General features: G+C 46.2%; 1 protein-coding gene across 1 annotated transcript in view; it reads right to left on the reverse strand.

Annotated features, from left to right (window-relative positions):
* Nucleotides 1-22,720, reverse strand: part of armh3 (armadillo like helical domain containing 3) — a 193,922-nt gene that overhangs the window by 148,928 nt on the left and 22,274 nt on the right. The window contains exons 4-12 of the mRNA XM_072479710.1: nt 21,731-21,877; nt 20,854-20,961; nt 18,007-18,099; nt 17,429-17,503; nt 10,556-10,642; nt 9,101-9,157; nt 8,007-8,050; nt 5,198-5,258; nt 913-959 (exon numbers count right to left, since the gene is read on the reverse strand). Coding sequence (XP_072335811.1) covers nt 913-959; nt 5,198-5,258; nt 8,007-8,050; nt 9,101-9,157; nt 10,556-10,642; nt 17,429-17,503; nt 18,007-18,099; nt 20,854-20,961; nt 21,731-21,877 — 719 coding nt within the window. The remainder of the gene's footprint in view (nt 1-912; nt 960-5,197; nt 5,259-8,006; nt 8,051-9,100; nt 9,158-10,555; nt 10,643-17,428; nt 17,504-18,006; nt 18,100-20,853; nt 20,962-21,730; nt 21,878-22,720) is intronic.

Consider the following 22,720-nt stretch of genomic DNA (forward strand, 5'->3'; position numbering starts at 1 on the left):
ACAATGGGGCCGGTAGATTGCGCCCAATTTCTACAATGCGTTTCACAAAATATCCAGCTGCGAGGGTACATTTGCAGTACTGTTAAGAAGCCAATTTGTGCACAGAAAGCTCCCAAAACAGTAACAATTTAAATAATCAAATCAACGGTATCATGTTGTTTGTTGGACTACTGGAGAACTCCCATGCTCTTCCTTGGAAAGTGCTCGTGGAAACATTCCACCGAAAGCACAGATGGGGCCTCAGGTTAACCTTTATTTAGTTGTTCATTGGATGTCGGCATCGCTGGCTGGGTTGGCATTAATTGTCCATCCCTGAGGGTATTTAAGAGTCAACCACATTGCTGTGGGTCTGGAGTCAAAGGTAGGCCAGACTGGGTAAGGACGGCAGATTTCCTTCCCTAAAGGATATTGGTGAACCAGATGGGTTTTTACAATGATGTCACAATCATCATTACACTTTTAATTCCAAGTTTTTTTTATTGAATTAAAATTTCACCATCTGCCATGGTGGGATTTGAACCCAGGTCCCCAGAACATTACCTGGGTCTCCAGATCACTGGTCCAGTGAAAATAACACTACGGCACCACCTCCTCTGTGCCACCCAAAATAATGGCACTGCCAACAGTGTAGTACTGCATCAATGTCCGTCTGGAATTGGTGCTTCATTCTCTAGAGTGGGGTTAGAAAGATCAACATTCAGTCTGAACAGGAAGAGTGTATCTACTGAACCATTGCGACAACTTAAATTCTTGCTGAAGCAGTCGGTGATCGGTGATGTCGGTGGTGGTGGTGGGGCGGGGGGGGGGGGGGGGGGGGGGGGGGGGGGGGGGGGGGGGGGGGGGGGGGGGGGGGGGGAGAAGAGGGAAAGGAGGGAGAAAGAAATGGTGAAGATTTTGCACAATATTACTCACTGGACTGAAATCTTCTCTTCAGCATCTGCTATGAACATGTTGCCCACCTGTATACCGAGAGGGAACAGCTGTTAGTATTTACCCTGCAGGAGGAACGAGGAGAGCCAGGCTGGGAACAAGTACAAAGAGAAAGAGGCAGTAGGGCTGAAAAGGAACTTCACACTTTGATCAGGGTGACACTGAGCTGTAGTGAGAATCTAAACACCCAAGCTGAGATAGCAAGAGTGAAGAGTAACAGAAACACAATTAACATACGCTTACAAGAACTAGGAACAGGAGAGAGAGCATGTGGCCCATCGAGCCTGCTCTGCATTTAATGTGATCACGGTTGATGTTGGACTTTTTCCCATCTGCTCGCCATATCTTTTAATTCTTTGAAAGATCAAAAATCTGTCTATCCCAGCCTTAAAACATATTCAATCATGGAGGATGCACAGCCCCCCTGGGGTAGAAAATTCCAAAGATTAAACCGCTAAAGAAGTGATAAACCAATAGAAAGAGTGATGAAGGGTCAAAGTGGGAAAGCATTGGAGGGGGGAGAGCGAAGGAGAAATTAGAACAACTTGTATTTATAAAGCGGTATTAATATAAAATGAAAGTTTGCAGGGACTATCATAACCCAAAATTTCTCAAAGACAACAGGACAGGTGACAATAGCTTGAATAGGATATGAGTGATAGAAACAGAAGACAACAGTCTGTAAAAGAGATCAAGAGGAAAAAGCAAAGTAGAGAGCGAGATATATGTCACCATTAATAACATCAAAACACAAACATTTAACCATTGTCTAGTGATTTCGAACAAAGAAAATTACAGCACAGGAACAGGCCCTTCGGCCCTCCACGCCAGTACCAATCCATGCTGCCCATCTGAACTAAAACCCCCCTACCCCTTCCGGAGACCATATCCCATGGTCTGGGAGGCTGTTACGGGAATACCCTCCATACCAGGCAACATCTGGGTAAATCTTTTCTGCACCCCCCTCCAAAGCCTCCACATCCTTCTGGTTGTGTAGGGACCAGAATTGAACACTATATTCCACAATTGAACACTATATTCCAATTATATTATCTAATTGCAATGTTGCTTCACAGCTCCAGGGTCCCAGGTTCGATTCCTGACTTGGGTCACTGTCTGTGCGGAGTCTGCGCATTCTCCCCGTGTCTGCGTGGTATTCCTCAGAGTGCTCTGGTTTCCTCCGACAAGTCCCAAAAGATGTGCTGTTTGGTGAATTGGACATTCTGAATTCTCCCTCTGTGTACCCAAACAGGTGCCGGAATGTGGCGACTAGGGGCTTTTCAGAGTAACTTTCATTGCAGTGTTAATGTAAGCCTATGTATAATGTTAATAAATATTATTATTATTATAATAAATCGGGTTGAAGTGTTTGATGAGACATTGTAGTATTACTCTGTATCTAACCCTGTGCTGTACCTGTCCTGGAGTGTTTGATGGGGACAGTGTAGAGGGAGCTTTACTCTGTATCTAACCCCGTGCTGTACCTGTCCTGGGAGTGTTTGATGGGGATAGTGTAGAGGGAGCTTTACTCTGTATCTAACCCCCGTGTGTACCTGTCCTGGGAGTGTTTGATGGGGACAGTGTAGAGGGAGCTTTACTCTGTATCTAACCTGTGCTGTACCCGTCCTGGGAGTGTTTGATGGGGAGACATAGAAAATAAGTTGAGAGCTTTATTCTGTATCTAACCCTGGGCTGTACCTGTCCTGGGAGTGTTTGATGGGGATAGTGTAGAGGGAGCTTTACTCTGTATCTAACCCTGTTGCTGTACCTGCCCTGCGAATGTTGATGGGGACAGTGTAGAGGGAGCTTTATTCTGTATCTAACCCTGTGCTGTACCTGCCCTGGGAATGTTTGATGGGGACAATGTAGAGGGAGCTTTACTCTATATCTAACCCTGTGCTGTACCTGTCCTGTGAGTGTTTGATGGGGACAGTGTAGAGGGAGCTTTATTCTGTATCAAACCCCGTGTTGTACCTGTCCTGGGAGTGTTTGATGGGGACAGTGTAGAGGAGCTTTATTCTGTATCTAACCCTGTGCTGTACCTGCCCTGGGAATGTTTGATGGGGGCAGTGTAGAGGGAGCTTTACTCTATATCTAACCCTGTGCTGTGCCTGCCCTGGGAGTGTTTGATGGGGACAATGTAGAGGGAGCTTTTCTCTAACGCATGCTGCCTTGGGAGTCTATGGATGTCATTTGTATGGACTTCCAGAAGGCATTTGATAAAGTCCCACACAAGAGGCTGTTAACTCTGTATCTAACCCCGTGCTGTACCTGTCCTCGGAGTGTTTGATGGGGATAGTGTAGAGGGAGCTTTACTCTGTATCTAACCCTGTGCTGTACCTGCCCTGGGAATGTTTGATGGGGACAGTGTAGAGGGAGCTTTACTCTATATCTAACCCTGTGCTGTACCTGCCCTGGGAGTGTTTGATGGAGACAGTGTAGAGGGAGCTTTTCTCTAACGCATGCTGCCTTGGGAGTCTATGGATGTCATTTGTATGGACTTCCAGAAGGCATTTGATAAAGTCCCACACAAGAGGCTGTTAACTAAGTTGGAAGCCCACTGACGTGAGGGCAAATTATCGACGTGGTTAGGAAATTGGTTGAGTGGCAGACAACGAGAGTGGTGATAATGGGTAATTACTCTAATTGACTAGTGATGCAGCACAGGGATCTGTGTTGGGGCCTCAATCATTCACACTATTCATCAATGACTTAAATGATGGCATAGCAGCACGGTAGCACAACTGGCTAGCACTGTGGCTTCACAGAGCCAGGGTCCCAGGTTTGATTCCCCGCTGGGTCACTGTCTGTGCGGAGTCTGCACGTTCTCCCCGTGTCTGCGTGGGCTTCCTCCGGGTGCTCCGGTTTCCTCCCACAGTCCAAAGACGTGCAGGTTAGGTGGATTGGCCATGATAAATTGCCCTTAGTGTCCAAAAGGTCAGGAGGGGTTATTGGGTTACGGGGATAGGGTGGAAGTGAGGGCTTAAGTGAGTCGGTGCAGACTCGATGTGCCGAATGGACTCCTTCTGCACTGTATGTTCTATAGAAAGTCATACATCCAAATTTGCAGATGTTACAAGGTTAGGTGGCTTTGTAGACAGCCTAGATGATAGCATAAAGTTGCAAGGAGATATTGACAGATTAGGTGAATGGACAAAATTGTGGCAGATGGAATTTAATGTCAGCAAGTGTGAGGTCATCCATTTTGAACAAAAAAGTATAGAGCAGAGCACTTTCTAAATGGAAGGAGGTTAGTTACACTGGGTGTTCAGAGACTTGGGAATTCAGGTGCATAGGTCCTTAAAATGTCAGAGACAAGTGCAAGGAATAATCAAAAAGGCTAATGGAATGCTAGCCTTTATCATAGAATCCCATAAACTCAGGAGGCCATTCTGCCCATCGTGTCTGTACCTGCCTTCCAAAAGAACACCTTACCCAGCCCTATCCCAGAAACCCCATCTAACCTGTTCATCTTTGGACACTAAAGGGCGATTTAGTATGGCCAGTCGACCTGACCTGCACATCTTTGGACTGTGCAAGGAAACCAGAGCACCCGGAGGAAACCCACGCAGGCACAGGGAGAACATGCAAACTCCACACGAGCAGTTCTGGGCACTACACCTTAGAAAGGATATTTTGGCCTTGGAGGGAGTGCAACGTAGGTTTATAAAAATAATACCTGGATTACAGTGGTTGAGGGCGGGATTGTGTTCAGTATTGGCTTTACTCCCCTCCACTGAAGTTAATGGCAAGTCTTGCTGGATAATGTCTAAAATACTATTTCACCCCATGTGTTAAAATTACCCCATGAATCATAAGTAACAAAGCAGCATTTCATCTACTGCAGACCCTGGCCTTATAGAATCACGAGGCCATTCAGCCAATCACTCCTGGTGCCAGCTCCTTGAAGTAGTTATCCAATCAGTACCACCCCAGCTCTTTTCCCAGAGCCTTGCAAACATTTTAAAATTTTCAAGTATTAATCCAATTCCGTTTTGAAAGTTACTATTCAGTCTGCCCATCTAGCAGCAAGTTAATGTGTCAAAAAGATTCTCATCTCCTCTCCAGTTCGATGCCAATTATCTGCAAACTACGCCATCTGGTGAGCGATCACTTGCCAGCAGGAATAGCTCCTCCTCCTCATCACTTAGAATGGGCTGGCTTTAGTTTTGAGTTTAAATGAAAGGGCTTTAAGGCGTCTTTCCACATTGTGAGATTGGTCTTCAAACTCACGAGCATACAATTCCTGATTTACTCCGATCCGTACCATGTTGGTTAGAGCAGAGAAGAATCCGCCCTGGTTTTCCTCTTCTTTGTCTTTGTACTGCCTGTGAAAATCAGGGGAAAGTAGAAGGCAAGTAAATTTCCCATTGTAAATGCGAATGGGTAAACTCCTGTTTGGTAATTAACTGTAACTATCTCAGTGTCGAACACAAGGATTCGGCTTTCTGATTTTCTTTCCTGTTGATACGTTAAAACTCGAGTATCTTTCTCCATGTCTCTCCCTCTAAGAGAGTCAATCTTCAAACAAATGCTTATGGCCTTCCTCCCCTCCCAGAAATTCATATGTACGACTGCAATAGAATCTCACCCCCTCACAGCCTACTTCATGCCCTCCACTCTTGTCTCACATAGATTGAACCAGTTGAGTAACCTTGCCAGGAACTTAAACCTTCTCACTCAATATGTGCATTACAATAGAATTGGGGAATGAAAACTGCTGCTATATGACCATAGGATGTAGGAGCAGAAATCAGCCAGTCGGCCCATCGAGTCTGCTCCGCCATTCAATGAGATCATCGATGATCTGATATATTCAACTCCACTTTCCCGCCTTATCCCCATAACCCTCGATTCCCTTACTGATTAAAAATCTATCTCCCTCAACCTTGAACCTACGTAACGAGCCAGCCTTTCTAGCTCTCTGCGGTGAAGAATTCCACAGATTCACTATCCTCTGAGAGAAGAAATTCCTCCTCTTCTCTGTCTTAAATGGGCGACCTGCTACAATTTGATTCTGCCCTCTGGTCGTGTACTCTCCCACAAGAGCAAACATCCTCTCAGCATCGACCCTGTCAAGCCCACCCAGAGAACCGGGTATGTCTCAATAGGTCACCTCTCATTCTTCTAATAACCTTCCCTCATCAGAAAACCCCTCCATACCCGGGATCAACCTAGTGAACCTTCACAGGACTGCCTCCAATGCCCGTATATCTTTCCTTAGATAAAGGGTCAAACTGTTCCCAGTGTTCCAGGTTGATGTAATGAGTGCCTTGTATAGTTATAGCAAGACTTCCCTATTTTTATACTCCGTTCCCTTCGAAATAAACATTCCACTTGCCTTCCCTGTTCCCTGCTGAACTTGCACATTAGCTTTTTGCTCTCATCTCCACTTCAACATTTTTAATCTTGCTGTCTTTCAAGACTTGGGATCGTCACACCAAGACACAATGGCTCAGAGCCACACGCGGCGCACCTCTATGCAGGGAACTCCCTCCACCAACTCAAACTTCCTTTGAAATCCTTAAGATCCCAGATCAGGCCCCAACATTTGTTAGGATACCGAGCAAGAACCTCAAAACATTTTTGTTTAACTTTTAATGCTGAGAGGAAAGGATTCTTAGCTCCAGGCGCGACTCCACTGACCATTAGGTATCTTTTCTTTTAAAACAAACTTTATTCTTAACATGGGATTAAACACATTAACATCACAGAAAATAGTTTTTCAATTAACAGCTAAATAATTCTTAAAATGAAAGGAAACTCTTTTTACTACTAACGTTTACCTTCTCTATCTCCAATTAAGCAAAGCCCATCACAGGTCAAAAGCCACTTATAAATAAAATTAGCAAACACAGGGTAACCTGCTGTACACTTATATAGGGATGTCTTGGAAATACTGCTTGAAGAGAGAGAGAGAGAGAGAGAGAAAGACCTTTTCAGGAAATGACCCGCAGATCCTCTGTCTTTGTCAGACTCCTGATCAATGTGACAGTATTTGGTAAAAACTGGTGCTCAACTTCAAACACCTAGCAGACAGCCAACTGCAAAACTACATACAGATCTGGCTCTTCCCATTAATTACATCATCTTTAGATCCCTCAGATTCCATGACCTGCTGACCTAAATCTAAACACAGTAGGTTGGATTCAATTCTGGGGCTATGTCCCCACGCCGGCGAGGGAGCGGTAGTGTTTTACGCCAGAAAAACTGGCGCAAAACAGCCACCGATTCCCCATTTTGTTGGAGGCTAGCAGGACAGCAGCGTAGAGCACCTTGCTCTGGCTGCCGATACACCCCAGGGAATTGCTGGGTCTGCAGTGGCCGTGCCGTGCTACATGGCAGCAACCGCTCGCGGACCCGGCCCGCGAAATAGTCCCTCCCCTTCGGCCGGCTCGCACGCCCCGGACCACCCTCCCACAGTGCCCCCAGCCCCGAATAATGTCCCACCTTGCCCGCGGATCGACCCTCCCTCGACTGTGGCGGAGCTGGACTGAGTCCACAGCCATCACGCCAAGTTCCCAAGGGATGAAACCATGAGAGACCCACACCATCGGGAACTGGGCCAGTTGGGGGCGGAGCATCGGGAGTGGGCCTCAGGCAACATCCTGAGGACGTTGATACGTACTCCTAGAGTACGCTGCTTTGGAGGGGTGGAGTATCGGGAAAGTGGCGCCGCCCCCGATTTCGTCACAAACTTGGATTCTCCGACCGGTCGCCGATTGCGATTTTCACGGTGGCGACCAGAGAATCCAGCCCAGTGTCTCAAATGATCTACTCTCCAGGGAACCGCCAACAATCATGAAAAAATTCTATTAGGCTGCTCTTTGTAAACAAATACAAGGTTGAAATGAATGATGATCTCACTTTTATGACATCCTAGTTGTACCTTTTGCAGACACAACGGGTGCCTGTTGGTTAAACCAGGATTTTTTTTTTAATATATTACCGCAACAAATATATACACCTCAACCCAGGCTTTTAATAACATTACTGCAACAGATATATATAATACAATATATATCTAAATTTCCAACATTCATCACATCTTTTATACTATCCAAGTTAATACAAACCTGTTATATTCAGTCAGAGCTTGTGAGATGACCAGACCCATGCCCTATAACAGAAAGATGAGGTAGAATTAACCACTGGCCATGTTGAAAATGGAAAGTTATTCCACACATTGGTGACTCCTGGTTATGCTACTCCACGTACATGCTGTGTACCATGTCAGAAATAAGTGCACAGACACACAACCACACAGTACAGAGAGAGGTCAATGACTTTCATTTACCCACTGTGTATTATACCTGCACTGGATCTGACATGGAGACAACTGAGCTGTATAGTATAGAAGGGAGTGAATCATTTGCTCTTTCCCTCCCAGTCTGCTGTTTTCCCAGCTTGACCCCCAAGTCCAAAAGAACGCAGACTCCAACATAACTGGTTTAACCATCCCACGCCAGATCTGACTACGCCACTTCAAGTGTTACTGAGTCTCATTCACATCAGCCAAAACTAGCCACTGCTCAAGAAACACCCTTTCCTTCACTGCTAATTATTTCCTGAGAGGTCCATCACCCACTCCCTGCAATCTCATTTCCAAGAATTGACTTCTTTGTCCCTCAAACTGGGGCCTCCCCATTCAGCTCCCACCTTCCGTATCCCCCAATTCCTTTCGTCCACCTACACTTATACTCACCCTCACCCCAGTCCAGAACCTGAGCCTCTCAGTATTTCCTCCACCTCCAAGCTCATCTCATCCGAGAGCCACTTCCTGCCCATTTGATCCCAGTCCTCCTGAACTGCTGCCCAAACACCTTTTCCGGCTGACCGCCACGCAAGCAGATTAAATTCTGCACTCTCGTCAGATGCTGTGTCCATTCACTCAGAACACCATCATCACTTCACACCACGAAGGAAACACCCTCGGTTGCTGCTGTTCTTGCAAACTATCATCCCATATCCAACCACCCTTTCTTCTTCAAAGTCCTTCAATGCGTTGTCACTTCCCAAATCCATCTCTACTTTTCCCATTACTCTCAGCACCTCCTGAGAGCAGCTGACAAAGGAAAGTCTGAGACGATGTGACCTTGTCCTCCGTCCGGCCTTCGCCTATCCTGCCCAATCACCGTCTGCCTGCAGTGCGTCAGAAACTCATACTCACATTTAAAGTCGTCTCGTCATCAATAATTGACAACTTCACAATATACGGGTTCACGGACTGTAACAAAAGACAGTGGATATTAACTGGATTGTGGTACAGGCAATATGCACAAACTGAATTATAACGAAAACACAATATTAATTGATCTGTAATAGATTAAATGGACTGCAATTTACTGGTATTCCACCAGACATAGTGCCTTGATTGGGATGAAATAGACTCGACAACAACAATTTGCCTTTATCTATCCAAGCCAAATATTAAAAAAGCAAATTGATCATTTCAGGGTATTTCATTATGACTTTAAAATTAACAAATTAGAATTAGAATTACATCTTAGAATTTGAACTTAGGGGAAGTCCAGCTTACTCTCAAGTTTAAAAATAATAATAGAACATAGAAAAATACAGCACAGAACAGGCCCTTCGGCCCACGATGTTGTGCCGAACCTTTGTCCTAGATTAAGAACAAATTAATCTACACCCCATCATTCTACCGTAATCCATGTACCTATTCAATAGCTGCTTGAAGGTCCCTAATGTTTTCGACTCAACTACTTCCACAGGCAGTGCATTCCATGCCCCCACTACTCTCTGGGTAAAGAACCTACCTCTGACATCCCCCCTATATCTTCCACCATTCACCTTAAATTTATGTCCCCTTGTAATGGTTTGTTCCACCCGGGGAAAAAGTCTCTGACTGTCTACTCTATCTATTCCCCTGATCATCTTATAAACCTCTATCAAGTCGCCCCTCATCCTTCTCCGTTCTAATGAGAAAAGGCCTAGCACCCTCAACCTTTCCTCATAAGACCTACTCTCCATTCCAGGCAACATCCTGGTAAATCTCCTTTGCACCTTTTCCAAAGCTTCCACATCCTTCCTAAAATGAGGCGACCAGAACTGCACACAGTACTCCAAATGTGGCCGTACCAAGGTTTTGTACAGTTACCCAGGTGTTGTACAGTAAATAATCACTTATTGTCACAAGTAGGCTTCAATGAAGTTACGTGAAAAGCCCCTAGTCACCACATTCCGGCTTCATCAGTCCAACGATATACTGGATGTTGGCTTGCCACAAAACAGGAAGGCTACAATTTATCACAAACAATGCTATAGGAGGTTGGCTACTGTTACAAATGTCAGTTGATCTTCTTGGTGTTGCTTACAGGCAGTCTGGGTCCCGGCACATCTTGGAATCTGAATGTCTTGGCTCCAATGTTAAGGTTAGGCTGCCTTGTTCTGGGCTCCGTCCACCAGAGGAAACAGTTTCTCACTCTTTACCCTGTCAGAACCTTTAATTGTCTGAAGCACCTTGACTAGATCACCCTTTAATCTTCTACACTCCAGAGAACTCAAACCCAGGTTTTGCAACCTGTCCTCAGGTTGTCACTTTAATGATATTCAAAGTGGGAACAAGGAGAGTCATTCATCCCTTCCGAATATACTGACGTACCTCGTATTTTCTGTAATTAACCAGCAGTGCTAGGAGGACCACACCATCGTAGCCATGCTGTACTCTGCTGGCTGCCACAGACAGAATCTGAAAAAGAGCAGGAACTTTGTTACAGAGACACAAGCTAAACGGCAATTCCTGACTTGCAGAGCAAGACTTCACAATGTTGCCACGAGGGTTATTTGGTACCAGTCAGTACTTAGGAAATCGACAAAGTTATTCACAGCTTTGTCACATCAGCCTGAAATGGTCCAAAGCGATTCATTAAGATTGGTTTAACACAGTCAATGTTACTTTGTGGGTGTAACGGTTGAGCTGGCCACCCCAGTAAATGAGCCGAGTGTCTTTATGTTGACGGTTGCATCCATATTGACTAAATATCAAACCATACGATAGCGTCATCCAGCCGTTTGACAATAGACATGTGCGCACTTCTTCAAAGTTTTTCTTTCAGACAGTACAATCCAGGTCAGAACAATAAATTTCACAATTCTCGTAGGCGAATAAAACGAGTCCACTCCGGCTCTGTGTGGTGAATGTATTATACCAATAATCCACCATTGTATCAGTACCAGGCTTTGCCTTTGTATTTGCATCTATGCTATGCTGTTGCCTTTGTGGGCTCCACCTATGGGCCACTGTATGGCATCATCCATAGGGGAACATGTTGGGAGATGTATGGGTTCCGCCCATGGCTCCTCCCCTTGAAGGGTGGGTATAAAGAGCAGTCGACCTCTAGGCGGCGCACAGTATTGTGTCAGTCGCAGGCAGGCACTGTTCTAAGTTGATTAAAGCCACGGTTTACTTTTACTCTTGTCTCGAGTGAATTGATGGTCGCATCACTCTGATTGACATTGTGTACTGCCTGCTGCACTCTTCTATCTATATGTAATAAGTTAGAGAATTCCCATTGCAATTAGTAATGTCATTAACCTACCATTAAGGGGGAATGGAAAGAGCATCAATCTCCAGAACTATTGTCCTAAATTTCATAAGGAACAATGAGAGTCGGCTGTGGAACATGGCGCCCTCTGTTGGATGTACCTGGCATTCAGATATCTTCTCTCAAAGCATTCAGGAGAGCTGGAACCTGACCCGCTTAGAGAGGGAAACAAACCCATCAGCCCCAATCAGCTTCTGCCCTAACCTACACTGAATTGCATAGAATTTAATGGATAGAAACCAGCCAGTGTGTGCGTGTGCCCTGTGCGTAAGGAGAGGGAACGTTTGAGTGTGCATGTGTAGGCGGTTGTGCAGGTGCACATGTGGCAATTATGTAAGGAGTTTTCTCAGCGAGCCAGCGTGAGCGATCACTGCTGGCCTTACATTGCTGCTCTGAACACAATCTACACCATTGTTGGGAAACCTGTGGGCCAGAAACTGCGACTCTAACAGAGTTTCGAGCAGGTGATCACGGCTGGTGGCATGCTGCAAGTTTCACCCATCAGCGGGAAGAATAAGACTATATGGGCAGCGCGGTGGCGCAGTGGGTTAGCCCTGCTGCCTCACGGCGCCGGGGTCCCAGGTTCGATCCCGGCTCTGGGTCACTGTCCGTGTGGAGTTTGCACATTCTCCCCGTGTTTGCGTGGGTTTCGCCCCCACAACACAAAGATGTGCAGGCGAGGTGGATTGAATTTGGAAAAAATTAATTGGGTACACTAAATTTATAAAGAACAAATAAAAAAATAAAAATTAAAAAAGACGAAGACTATATGACAGAGGAGCAAAAGTCGGCCATCGGGTTCATTGAGTCTGCCCTGCCATTCAAAGGTATAATGACTAATCTGATGTGATAATCCTCAAATCCGCTTTCCCACCTTGTGGCCATAACCCTAGATTCCCAATGCTGTTTAAAAATCTGCCTCTCACAGCATTGAACATACGGAAAGAAGCCTGTCTTCTGGTGGAAAGTAACAACTTGCATTTATTTGGCAGCTGTCGAGCAGTAAAATGCCCCAAAGGTCTTCACAGGACCGTTATTAAGCAAAGTTCGACACCAACCCACATAAAAAATATATGGGCAGGTGAGCAAAATCTTAAATCAAAGAGGACAAAGAGGAGAAAACATGAAAGCAGCAAAGAGGTGGAGAGATTTAGGGAAGCAATTGAGTGAAACCAGGCAGACCACCCTACACACTGGAAACAACGGCAAAACCAGCCCGGTCGAGTTTCAAAATCCTCCTTACTAACAGCTGGAGGCTTGTTCTAAAATAGGAAGAGCTATCTCACAGACTAGTCAAGCAACAGCCTGAAATTGTTAAGTACTCTATTGCAAAATTTTGGCAGTAATGTTATGAAAAACCCTGGTTTAAAATACATACAGGCAGTGCGTCTGCTAAAGCTATAGTTAAGAAGTCCTAAAAGGTAAGGTAATGATTGATTTTAACTATTTACTTGTTCGCAAAGAGAGATGGCTCATGGGATAGTGTTGTGATTTCTCGTGATTCCCTGGAGAGTACAGAAGTTATGAGGGATTGCACTTAATCCTAGCTAAGCAGGTGATGGGACATCTTAGTGGGATACAGATGTAATTAATGGGAGAGGCCAAGTCTGTCTGTCGTTTGCAGTTAGGTTGAGCAGAAGAGTCTGACAAGACAGATGGAAGGGTGTCTCTCTCCAAAGGTCTGCACAGATAAGCAAATCACCTGTTTTGTTAACTTTGAGTGTCGTTTGAACTGTATTGGGTTGGTTAATTGGAATTAGTGGCAAGTGTAGATAACATGTTCAAGCTTTTTCTTTAGTTTGTCATAAGAACATAAGAACTAGGAGCAGGAGTAGGCCATCTGGCCCCTCGAGCCTGCTCCGCCATTCAATGAGGTCATGGCTGATCTTTTGTGGACTCAGCTCCACTTTCCGGCCCGAACACCATAACCCTTAATCCCTTTATTCTTCAAAAAACGATCTATCTTTATCTTAAAAACATTTAATGAAGGAGCCTCTACTGCTTCACTGGGCAAGGAATTCCATAGATTCACAACCCTTTGGGTGAGGAAGTTCCTCCTAAACTCATGTAGAGTACCTTTAAGAAATGGGTGTTTATCAAATAGCTGCAGTGATGTCAGTGTTTGGGTGGCGCTGGGCTGTCTGTCTGTTTTTATTTTCGTTTTTGAGCTGGCAGCTACAGTGTGTGTTTGGTTTCATTTTCAGAGTTGGAGCTGCATCCAGCCAAACAAGATGTAATTTTGATCTCTCTCTGCATGAAAAGAATGTCTTCAGATCACTTGCTAATTTAAAAGTGATAACTGCTCTCAGTAGAGAATTTAAATCTGTCTTTGTTAAAGAGGGTATTTGTCTTATGGATGTTGCTAGGAAAGATTAAGGGTTACTTATAGAGTACTGTATTCTTTGGGGAGAGTATTTGAGTTGATAGTTGCTAAGATATTTACTGTGTGTTTATAAAATGGTAACTGGATTCATAGAATAAACATTGTTTTGTTTTAAAAGTACTTTAGATCTCTGTTGCATCACACCTGTAGAGTGGGCCCTTGTGCTCCCCATAACCAAAATCTATTCAAGCTTGTGGATCAGATGAACTCCATGATACACTTTGGGGTTCTCTAAACCCTGGCCCGTAATATGTTTAAGAACTGTTTAACTGTTAATTCCAAAGCTATTTCTTTGTTGTAAATGTGTTTAATTCTGTGTTTAAATTAAAGATTTTTTAACATAAATTATATCATAAATTATATCTATTGGTCAGAGTCATCAGTTCTAGGGTGAAGTATCCTTTCCTCAGTTTTACAAATTGAAAACAATTATTTGGGTTTCTCCTCGGATATCCAAACAAATGTTGGAGTTTGGTCCAGAAACCGAACTGGACTAGCCATATAAATACAAGGGCAGGTCAGAGGCCAGGAATCCTGCAGCGAGTAACTCACCTCCTGATCCACAGTCTCGAGACACAAGTCAGGAGTGTGATGGAATACTCTCCCCTTGCCCGGATACAGTTCCAACAACACTGAAGGAACCGGACACCATCCAGGACAAAGCAGCCCGCTTGCCTGGTACCCGATCCACAAACATTCACTCCCTCCACCGCCAAGCCCAATGGCAGCCGTGTGTACCGTCTACAAGATTCGCTGCAGGAACTCACCAAGGCTGCGTAGGCAGAACCTTCCAAACCCACAATCACTGCCATCTAGAAGGAACACCACCATCAGGAAGTTCCCCTCTAAGCCACTCACCATCCTGGCTTGGAAATATATTGCCGTTCCTTCACTGTCGCTGGGTCAAAACTCTAGAACTCTCTCCCTAACAGCACAGTGGGTGTACCTACATCACATAGACTGCAGCATTTCAAGAACACAGCTCACCACCACCTTCTCAAGGGCAATTAGGGATGGACAATAAATGCTGGCCTAACCAGCGACGCCCACACCCCTTGATTGAATTTTTTTTTTAAAATCCAGAGTGCAGGACCCAGGCCGCTGAAGGCATAACCGCCAATGGTGGAGTGCTGAGTACTCAACCAAAATCTTAAAAACAATTTATCTTTGCAGGTGCTATCATTTACAAAATAAATGTACAAAGCTACATGGCTGCAATACAGTAACACTGCAGCTGGTGTCGCTGCTGAGCCAACAGACATCACTGCCCTCTTTACTGCCACTGGGTGGAATGCTATGGTACTGCTGCCCCATGCTGCCAACAGTCACACACAGCGACTCGAATTCTGGATTTATTCACAGACACTGCGCAGACGCAGGCCCTACTGATCCATGTCACTTTCATGCTCAAGCCAAGCCTCCTCTTACCTGATCAGCGGAGGTTGTGATGCCTTTTTCCCTTATTCAGCTTCCCCTTAAAGGCAGCTGAACAGTGACACAAGCCGATAAAAGGGTCAAACTACTGGCACAAAATTAACTGCACATTCCCCGTCTTCGGCAAAGGTAGTTACGGAGTTAAACTACAGACTTACCAGGAGTTTTGAAAACCATGTAGCGATCTAAAGCAATCACCAATCCCCACAGAGAAGCTTCCATCAGTGATCAAGATGGTGTTTACCCCCAAAATATTTTCATACAATCGCAGAATTTACAGTGCAGAAGGAGGCCATTCGGCCCATCGGGTTTGCACCGGCCCTTGGAAAGAGCACCCTACATAAGCCCACAACTTCACCCTACCCCACACTTTCCCCCTATCCCCGTAACCCCACCTTACCTTACTTTTTTGGTCACGAAGGGCAATTTAGCATGGCCAATTCACCTAACCCTGCACATCTTTGGACTGTGGGAGGAAACCGGAGCACCCGGACAAACCCCACGCAGAGACCGGGAGAACGTGCAGACTCCGCACAGACAGTGGCCCAAGCCGGGAATCGAACCTGGGCCCCTGCCGCTGTGAAGCCACAGTGCTAACCACTGTGCTACCGTGCTGCCCAAAGATTTTGCTTTATCTTGCTGATTATCACTAAAATGCAGCAAACTTTGTTGGGTTATCTAATGCAAACATTTCACAGACTTTCACCTCGTTCATTTTTGGCTGATTTCAGCTGTGTACGTTATATTTGAAACAGAATCTGCGTTAAAAACACAGGTACAAGGAGCGGGCCAAGAAAGCAGAGAGTTTCATTTCCTGCCAGTCTGTGCCAGGCACTCATTTGGAGGATTATGGGACTACAAGCTGGTGAGTGGGACTCATGCACAGCCAATTCAGAGAGCCAGCACAGACTCGACAGGCTGAACGGCCTCCTTCTGCCTGTATGATTCTCAGAGTGCCTGTGATAACTAAGAACTTAAAAGGTATTGAATACAAGGCGGCAAAACTGTGGCATCTTTCAAGTATCGCATACAGAGGCCCCACCAGCAGGCCCCACGTGCTCCTGAAAATACACTCAGAGTGTAAATACAAAGGGGTGGCAAGAACAGCCCGTTCTCCTTGTGTTGCCGCACTGAGACACAGACCAAGGAAGTCTGATCAAACTGCTGGAGGAACAATGCAACTGAAACATCACACGACAGAAAGATTTACATTTCTATTGCACCATTTCTGGACTACAGGACATCCCAAATCACCTTACAGACAATGAAGTTATTTTTGATCGTAATGTCGGCAAGGAATTTGCACACAGCAAGATCCCATAAACAGCAATGTGATAATGCCCAGATAATCTATATTTACTGATATTGGTTGAGATCAATATTGTCCAGACCAATCATATCTCAAGGATATTAATTGCCTGAATGGCCAATTAGATGGTTAAAGGACAACTAAAAGTCCACGGGTCGTGGAATGACAATCCCACTCCTATTTTCCGAACTTCCGAGACTGCAGCTCCACATTTCTCATCTCTCCTTCCAATCTGGGCCTGCTAAGGTAGCTGCTCCTGGAGTCCTTCAGCGTAACATGAAGCACTGGCAGAAGTAGCGTCATGTCCCCCTTTTATGGCACTGATTAATATATTCCGGTAAGTTTATATGTCCCAGCCACTTTCACAGGCTAGGAGGGAAGGTAAGTGTGTAAAATAAGCAGGAAAGGGAGTAGGGAGGTATTGGGAAGGGGTGTGGGGTTGTAGTTGGTGGTCAGGATGGGAGGGGCACCAGGTTGGAGCGGGTTAGTTTGGGGAGGGGGGGGGGCTATGTGGGGTAGGAGTCAATAATATGGTTACCCAGGCGATAGAAGTGGTTTTAATCAATCTAACGGTTCCTGGGTAACTATTCTGCTAAGTGAGACGGAATCATCCAAAGTCTCTGAATTTAATTAGTTGAAACTTCCTGAGCAATTCCCATGCGGTCCTTGCACGGGAACGGGACTTCCAAAGGCTCTCCCAGCACATCTTCCGGGTTACCTCCAGGATATGACCATCTGGAGAATGTAAAACATTGGCTTAGATCTTCCAATGATTAACGAAGTTGATGAGCCGAGGGCACTCACCTGAAGAATGGCTTCAAAAATACTGTTAATCATCACATACTCCAGGATAGTGTTCTGACTGATATTATCTGTAACCTGTCAACAAAAAACAAACCTGTTCATGATGTGAGAGAGCCTGGAAAACTATTCCATTAAAGAACCGGTTTCAGAGAGAGAGAGACGGGGCGAGACGGGGCGAGACGGGGCGAGACGGGGAGAGACGGGGAGAGACGGGGAGAGACGGGGAGAGACGGGGAGAGACGGGGCGAGACGGGGCGAGACGGGGCGAGACGGGGCGAGACGGGGCGAGACGGGGCGAGACGGGGCGAGACGGGGCGAGACGGGGCGAGACGGGGCGAGACGGGGCGAGACGGGGCGAGACGGGGCGAGACGGGGCGAGACGGGGCGAGGCGGGGCGAGGCGGGGCGAGGCGGGGCGAGGCGGGGCGAGACGGGGCGAGACGGGGCGAGACGGGGCGAGACGGGGCGAGACGGGGCGAGACGGGGCGAGACGGGGAGAGACGGGGAGAGACGGGGAGAGACGGGGAGAGACGGGGAGAGTACAAGGAGATACTTCACCGTCATGGGAGGTTTTCTCACCGTGACTAAACACAGCAACAGTTGCAGGCAAAGACTCTTCAAACTCTCGGAGCCATCACCACACAGCAAAGTGTCCAAACTCTCCATCAGGTTCTGGGAATCGAGAAGAGAAGGTTTATCACAGAGAATCCATTGCCAAACTATTCAGCACATACACAGGGCCATGTGTGATCTGCACTCATCCCCTCATACATGGAAAGACTGGTATTTCTTATAAAGCCTTTCCCTACCACAGGATGTCCGAAAGCTTTACAGCTCACAAAGTACTATTTAACGTGTCGTACCTGTGTTCATGTAGGAAATGCAACAATTTGCGTACAATAAGCTCTCACGAGTAAACTACCAGATAATCTGTTTTTTGATATTTATTGAGATAAATATCCATTGTCCTGGGACCGATGAGAACGCCCCAACTCTTCTCTAAAATAATGCCATGAGACCTTTTACACACACAGGGAACCTCGATTCAGCATCTCATCCAAAGATGACACCTCGAACAGCGCAACACTGCCTCAGGTCTGTACATTATTGTCAGCTGAGATTTTTGTGCTCAAGTCCTGGAGTGGGATTTGAACCCACAACTTGCTGACTCAGAAGTGCTTTACCCACTGAGCCACAGCCCACACCAACACGGTCGAAGTTCCTCAATTGCATTCCACTTCAAGTGGATGAATTGCCTTTGACCTTATGATCCGTAAATGTAATCTCGTTGGTTCAGTTCACCCGATGTTTAGGGAGTCCAAGAGTCTGCCCCCTCCACATCATCACTCTGCTCATCAGACATCCAGTCCTGGGTGAATTGAAATTTCCTTCAATTATATATTGGGAAGACCCTCCCCGCCATCACCAAACTCTGCGTCCTAGTCTCTGATCCCATTTCTGTTACTGGCCATTCACTGAGGCAGAACCAGTCCATTCGCAACCTCAATGTCCTATTTGACCCAGAGATGGGTTTCTGACCTCATATCCTCTCCACCATCTACTTCAGTCATGGGGCAAAATTCTCCTTTTGGGAGCCTACGTTTTGATGCCAAGACTGAATTACGTGCGGTTTGCATTCCCCTTGGGGACGCTATTTCTGGAGCAATTCATGACATGTCAATGGGCCAGCTCTCTGTCGGAGCATATTCTCAGCAATTCGGGGCCAGCGGAGTTGGAGCTGTTTTTAAGCACGCCACTTACCACACATGGCTCACAGTTTGTAAATACTTGGAATAATTCACACCCGCGAGACTTCTGCCAGAGAGGAGTGGAACATTGCGGGAGGGAAGAGCATACTGGGTCCCACTCGCTAATCACATTTTTGTGCTGTGTCATTTCAAGTGCCCGTCTAAATGCTTCTTAAATGTTGTGAGGGGCATCCACAATGCTACCCGCCTGGCTCCCCTGTCTAAGCTCATCTGTTGCTTAATCCCTCATCATGTTCCTGTTGCTTTCAGACAGGACTATTCCAATGCTCGCCTGGCTGGTCTCCCACCTTCCACACTCCAGAAGCTGGGGTTCAGCAAACCTTCTGCTGCCGACATTCTAACTTGCACCAAGTCTCATTCAATCACCACCCCTGTTCTTGCCGAATCAGAATTTGTTCCTGGGTAAGCATTGATCTGTCTCCAAAGTTCTACCGGCTCGAAACGTTAACTCTACTTCTCTCTTCACAGATGCTGCCAGACCGGAGTCTTTCCTGCATTTTCGGTTCTTATTTCAAGATTCCAACATCTGCAGCATTTTGCTTTTATTCAAAATTCCCTTCCGTTTTCAAATCCTCCCGTGATCTTTCTCCACCTATCTCTCTGGTCTCCTCCAGTTCTCAAACCCTTTGAGATATCTCAGCTCTTTTTTTCCCCCTAGTTAAGGGGCAATTTAGCGCGGCCAATCCACCTACCCTGCACCTCTTTGAGGTTGTGGGGGCGAAACCCACGCAGACACGGGGAGAATGTGCAAGCTCCACATGGACAGTGACCCAGGGCCGGGATCGAACCTGGGTCCTGGGCACCATGAGGCAGCAATGCTAACCACTGCGTCACCGTGCCGCCCCCTATCTGAGCTCCTTTATTCTGGCCTCTTGAACATCCCCGGTTTTAATCACTGCACCAGTGGCAGACAGCCTGGGACTTAAGCTCCCCAATCTCTTCTCTAAACCTCTTCATCTCTAATGCTTTCTCTTCTTTTGAGATGCACCTTAAACATAGCTCTTTGACCAAACTTCTGCTTATAGAATTTACAGTGCAGGAGGCCATTCAGCCCATCGAGTCTGCACCGGCTCTTTGAAAGAGCACCCTACCCAAGCCCACACCTCCACCCTATCCCCATAACCCAGTAACCCGACCCAACACTAAGGGCAATTTTGGACACTAAGGGCAATTTAGCATGATCAATCCACCTAACCTGCACATCTTTGGACTGTGGGAGGAAACCGGAGCACCCGGAGGAAACCCACGCAGACTCCGCACAGACAGTGACCCAAGCCGGGAATCGAACCTGGGACCCTGGAGCTGTGAAGCAGTTGTGCTATCCACAATGCTACCGTTATCTGTCCTAATACCTCCTTCTTTGGCTCAATGTGAAATTTTGTCTGATTTTCACTCCTGTGGAGTGTTTGTGATGTTTTTCTATGTTAAAGGCTCTGTACAACTGTAAGTTGCTGTTGGCTGGTTTACAAGATTTCTGCCATGTATCCAGCCAGAGCCGGTATAGACTCAATAGCACTGGCCTGCAGGGCTGTCCAAACAGCACGTATCTCACCAGAGAGTATTGTATCACTGAGCCACCCTAACTCCTTCAATGCCCTGCAGTGCTGCCAACTGTTTAACAGATTTGATTATCATTCACTCCTCCCCCAACACTCGCCTTCATCCGAAGTTCAGCTTTGTCAAAGCCCATCAACATGTTGATAATATCAAAGCCAGAGGTCGGTTTGTTTTTCTGGTGAACCCCTCGAATCAGGGCACACAACGTCTAGAGGGGGAAAACAGAAAAAGGAAAGGTAACCAAGGGATAGTGACAATGAAAGAAAACAACTTAAAAGGACCACACAGAGAGAATAAAATAAAAGCAGATGGAGGATAGAAGGTAGAGAGACTGCAAGGATCACACTCCTCAGGGCTGAAGGCACAGCCGCTGATGTTGGGGAGACGGGGGGGCACTGGTTAGCACTGCTGCCTCGCAGCGCCAGGAACCCAGGTTCGATTCTTGCATTGGATGACTGTGAAATTTGAATATAGACAGTCTTTTCTTGTGCACGTTTATTCTGAGGATGTGTTCACTGTTTTTTGGGAGTCTGTGGGGGATCAATTTAAGTGCATGATCTTTTAAATTCTTTTCCATGGCTGCGCACACATGGTAACCTCGCCTTGTGCGAGGTCTGCTTAGAGACAACACCGGATGTGACATCATTAGCAAGTTTATTGTCCATCCCTAATTGCTCTCGGGAAGGTGCTGAGACACCTCCTTGAACGGCAGCAGTCCATGTGGACCGGATGCACCCACAGTGCTGTTAGGGAGGGAGTTCCAGGGTTTTGACCCAGCGATAGTGAAGGAACGGCGACATATTTCCAAGTCAGGATGTTGCAACTTGCAGGTGGCAGCGTCCCTATGTGTCTGCTGGCCTTATGGTGGAGGTTGTGGGTTTGGAAAAGTGAAATGGGAGAGGGGGAGGAGGTTGGACAAAAGGGAAAGTAACCCTGTATGCCACTTGAGTAAAATGCAAATCTGCTCCACACCTTACCTGTAATGCATTCACCACTTTAATCTGATGCTCCTCATTTAGGGACACTATACAGTGCTGGAACAGACTGTTAATATTATCCTTTAACTTCATCAGCTCATCCCCATCTACAGATTCCAGCTTTGCCTCCAGGTACTCCAGGTTCACCTGAAGGGTACACGACAAAAGGTCAACAACCATTTCTACCTAATTCTAGAGCAAGGAGGAATTTGAACATACTACAGAGATTTAAAATTAAGCAAAAGTCAATATAGGTCAGCAGGCACTGGTAACCAGCATCTACCGTGATTCAGGAAAGGGGCAGCAGAGTGTTGGATGACCTCAGGTTTGTGGAGGGTAGAATTGGATTGGATTTGCTAATTGTCACGTGTATCGAGGTAAGTGAAAAGTATTTTTCTGCGAGCAGCTCAACAGATCATTAAGTACATGGGAAGAAAAGGGAATAAAAGAAAATACATAATAGGGCAACACAACATATACAATGTAACTACATAAACACCGGCATCGGATGAAGCATACAGGGTGTAGTGTTAATGAGGTCAGTCCACAAGAGGGTCATTTAGGAGTCTGGTGACAGTGGGGAAGAAGCTGTTTTTGAGTCTGTTCGTGCGTGTTCTCAGACTTCTGTATCTCCTACATGGAAGAAGTTGGAAGAGTGAGTAAGCCGGGTGGGAGGGATCTTTGATTATGTTGCCCGCTTTCCCCAGGCAGCGGGAGGTGTAGATGGAGTCAATGGATGAATGTGGGAGTATCAACCAGAATAACTTTGGAATAGTCAAATCTGGAGCAAGAACCACAGGCATGAGGATTTCGGCAACAGATGAACACAGGCAGGGGCAGAGCGGAGGTGGAAATGAGCAATTTTGGTGATGGTGCGGATGTGATTGGAAGCTCATCTTTCGGTAAAATATGACATGGTTGCAAACCACTCCCACCATACAATCTCCTTCTAATGTTCATGGAAAATCAGTTCTTCATGGACTGTGCTCC

The sequence above is a fragment of the Scyliorhinus torazame genome, chromosome 16 (genome assembly GCF_047496885.1).
Source record: "Scyliorhinus torazame isolate Kashiwa2021f chromosome 16, sScyTor2.1, whole genome shotgun sequence".
NCBI lineage: Eukaryota > Metazoa > Chordata > Chondrichthyes > Carcharhiniformes > Scyliorhinidae > Scyliorhinus > Scyliorhinus torazame.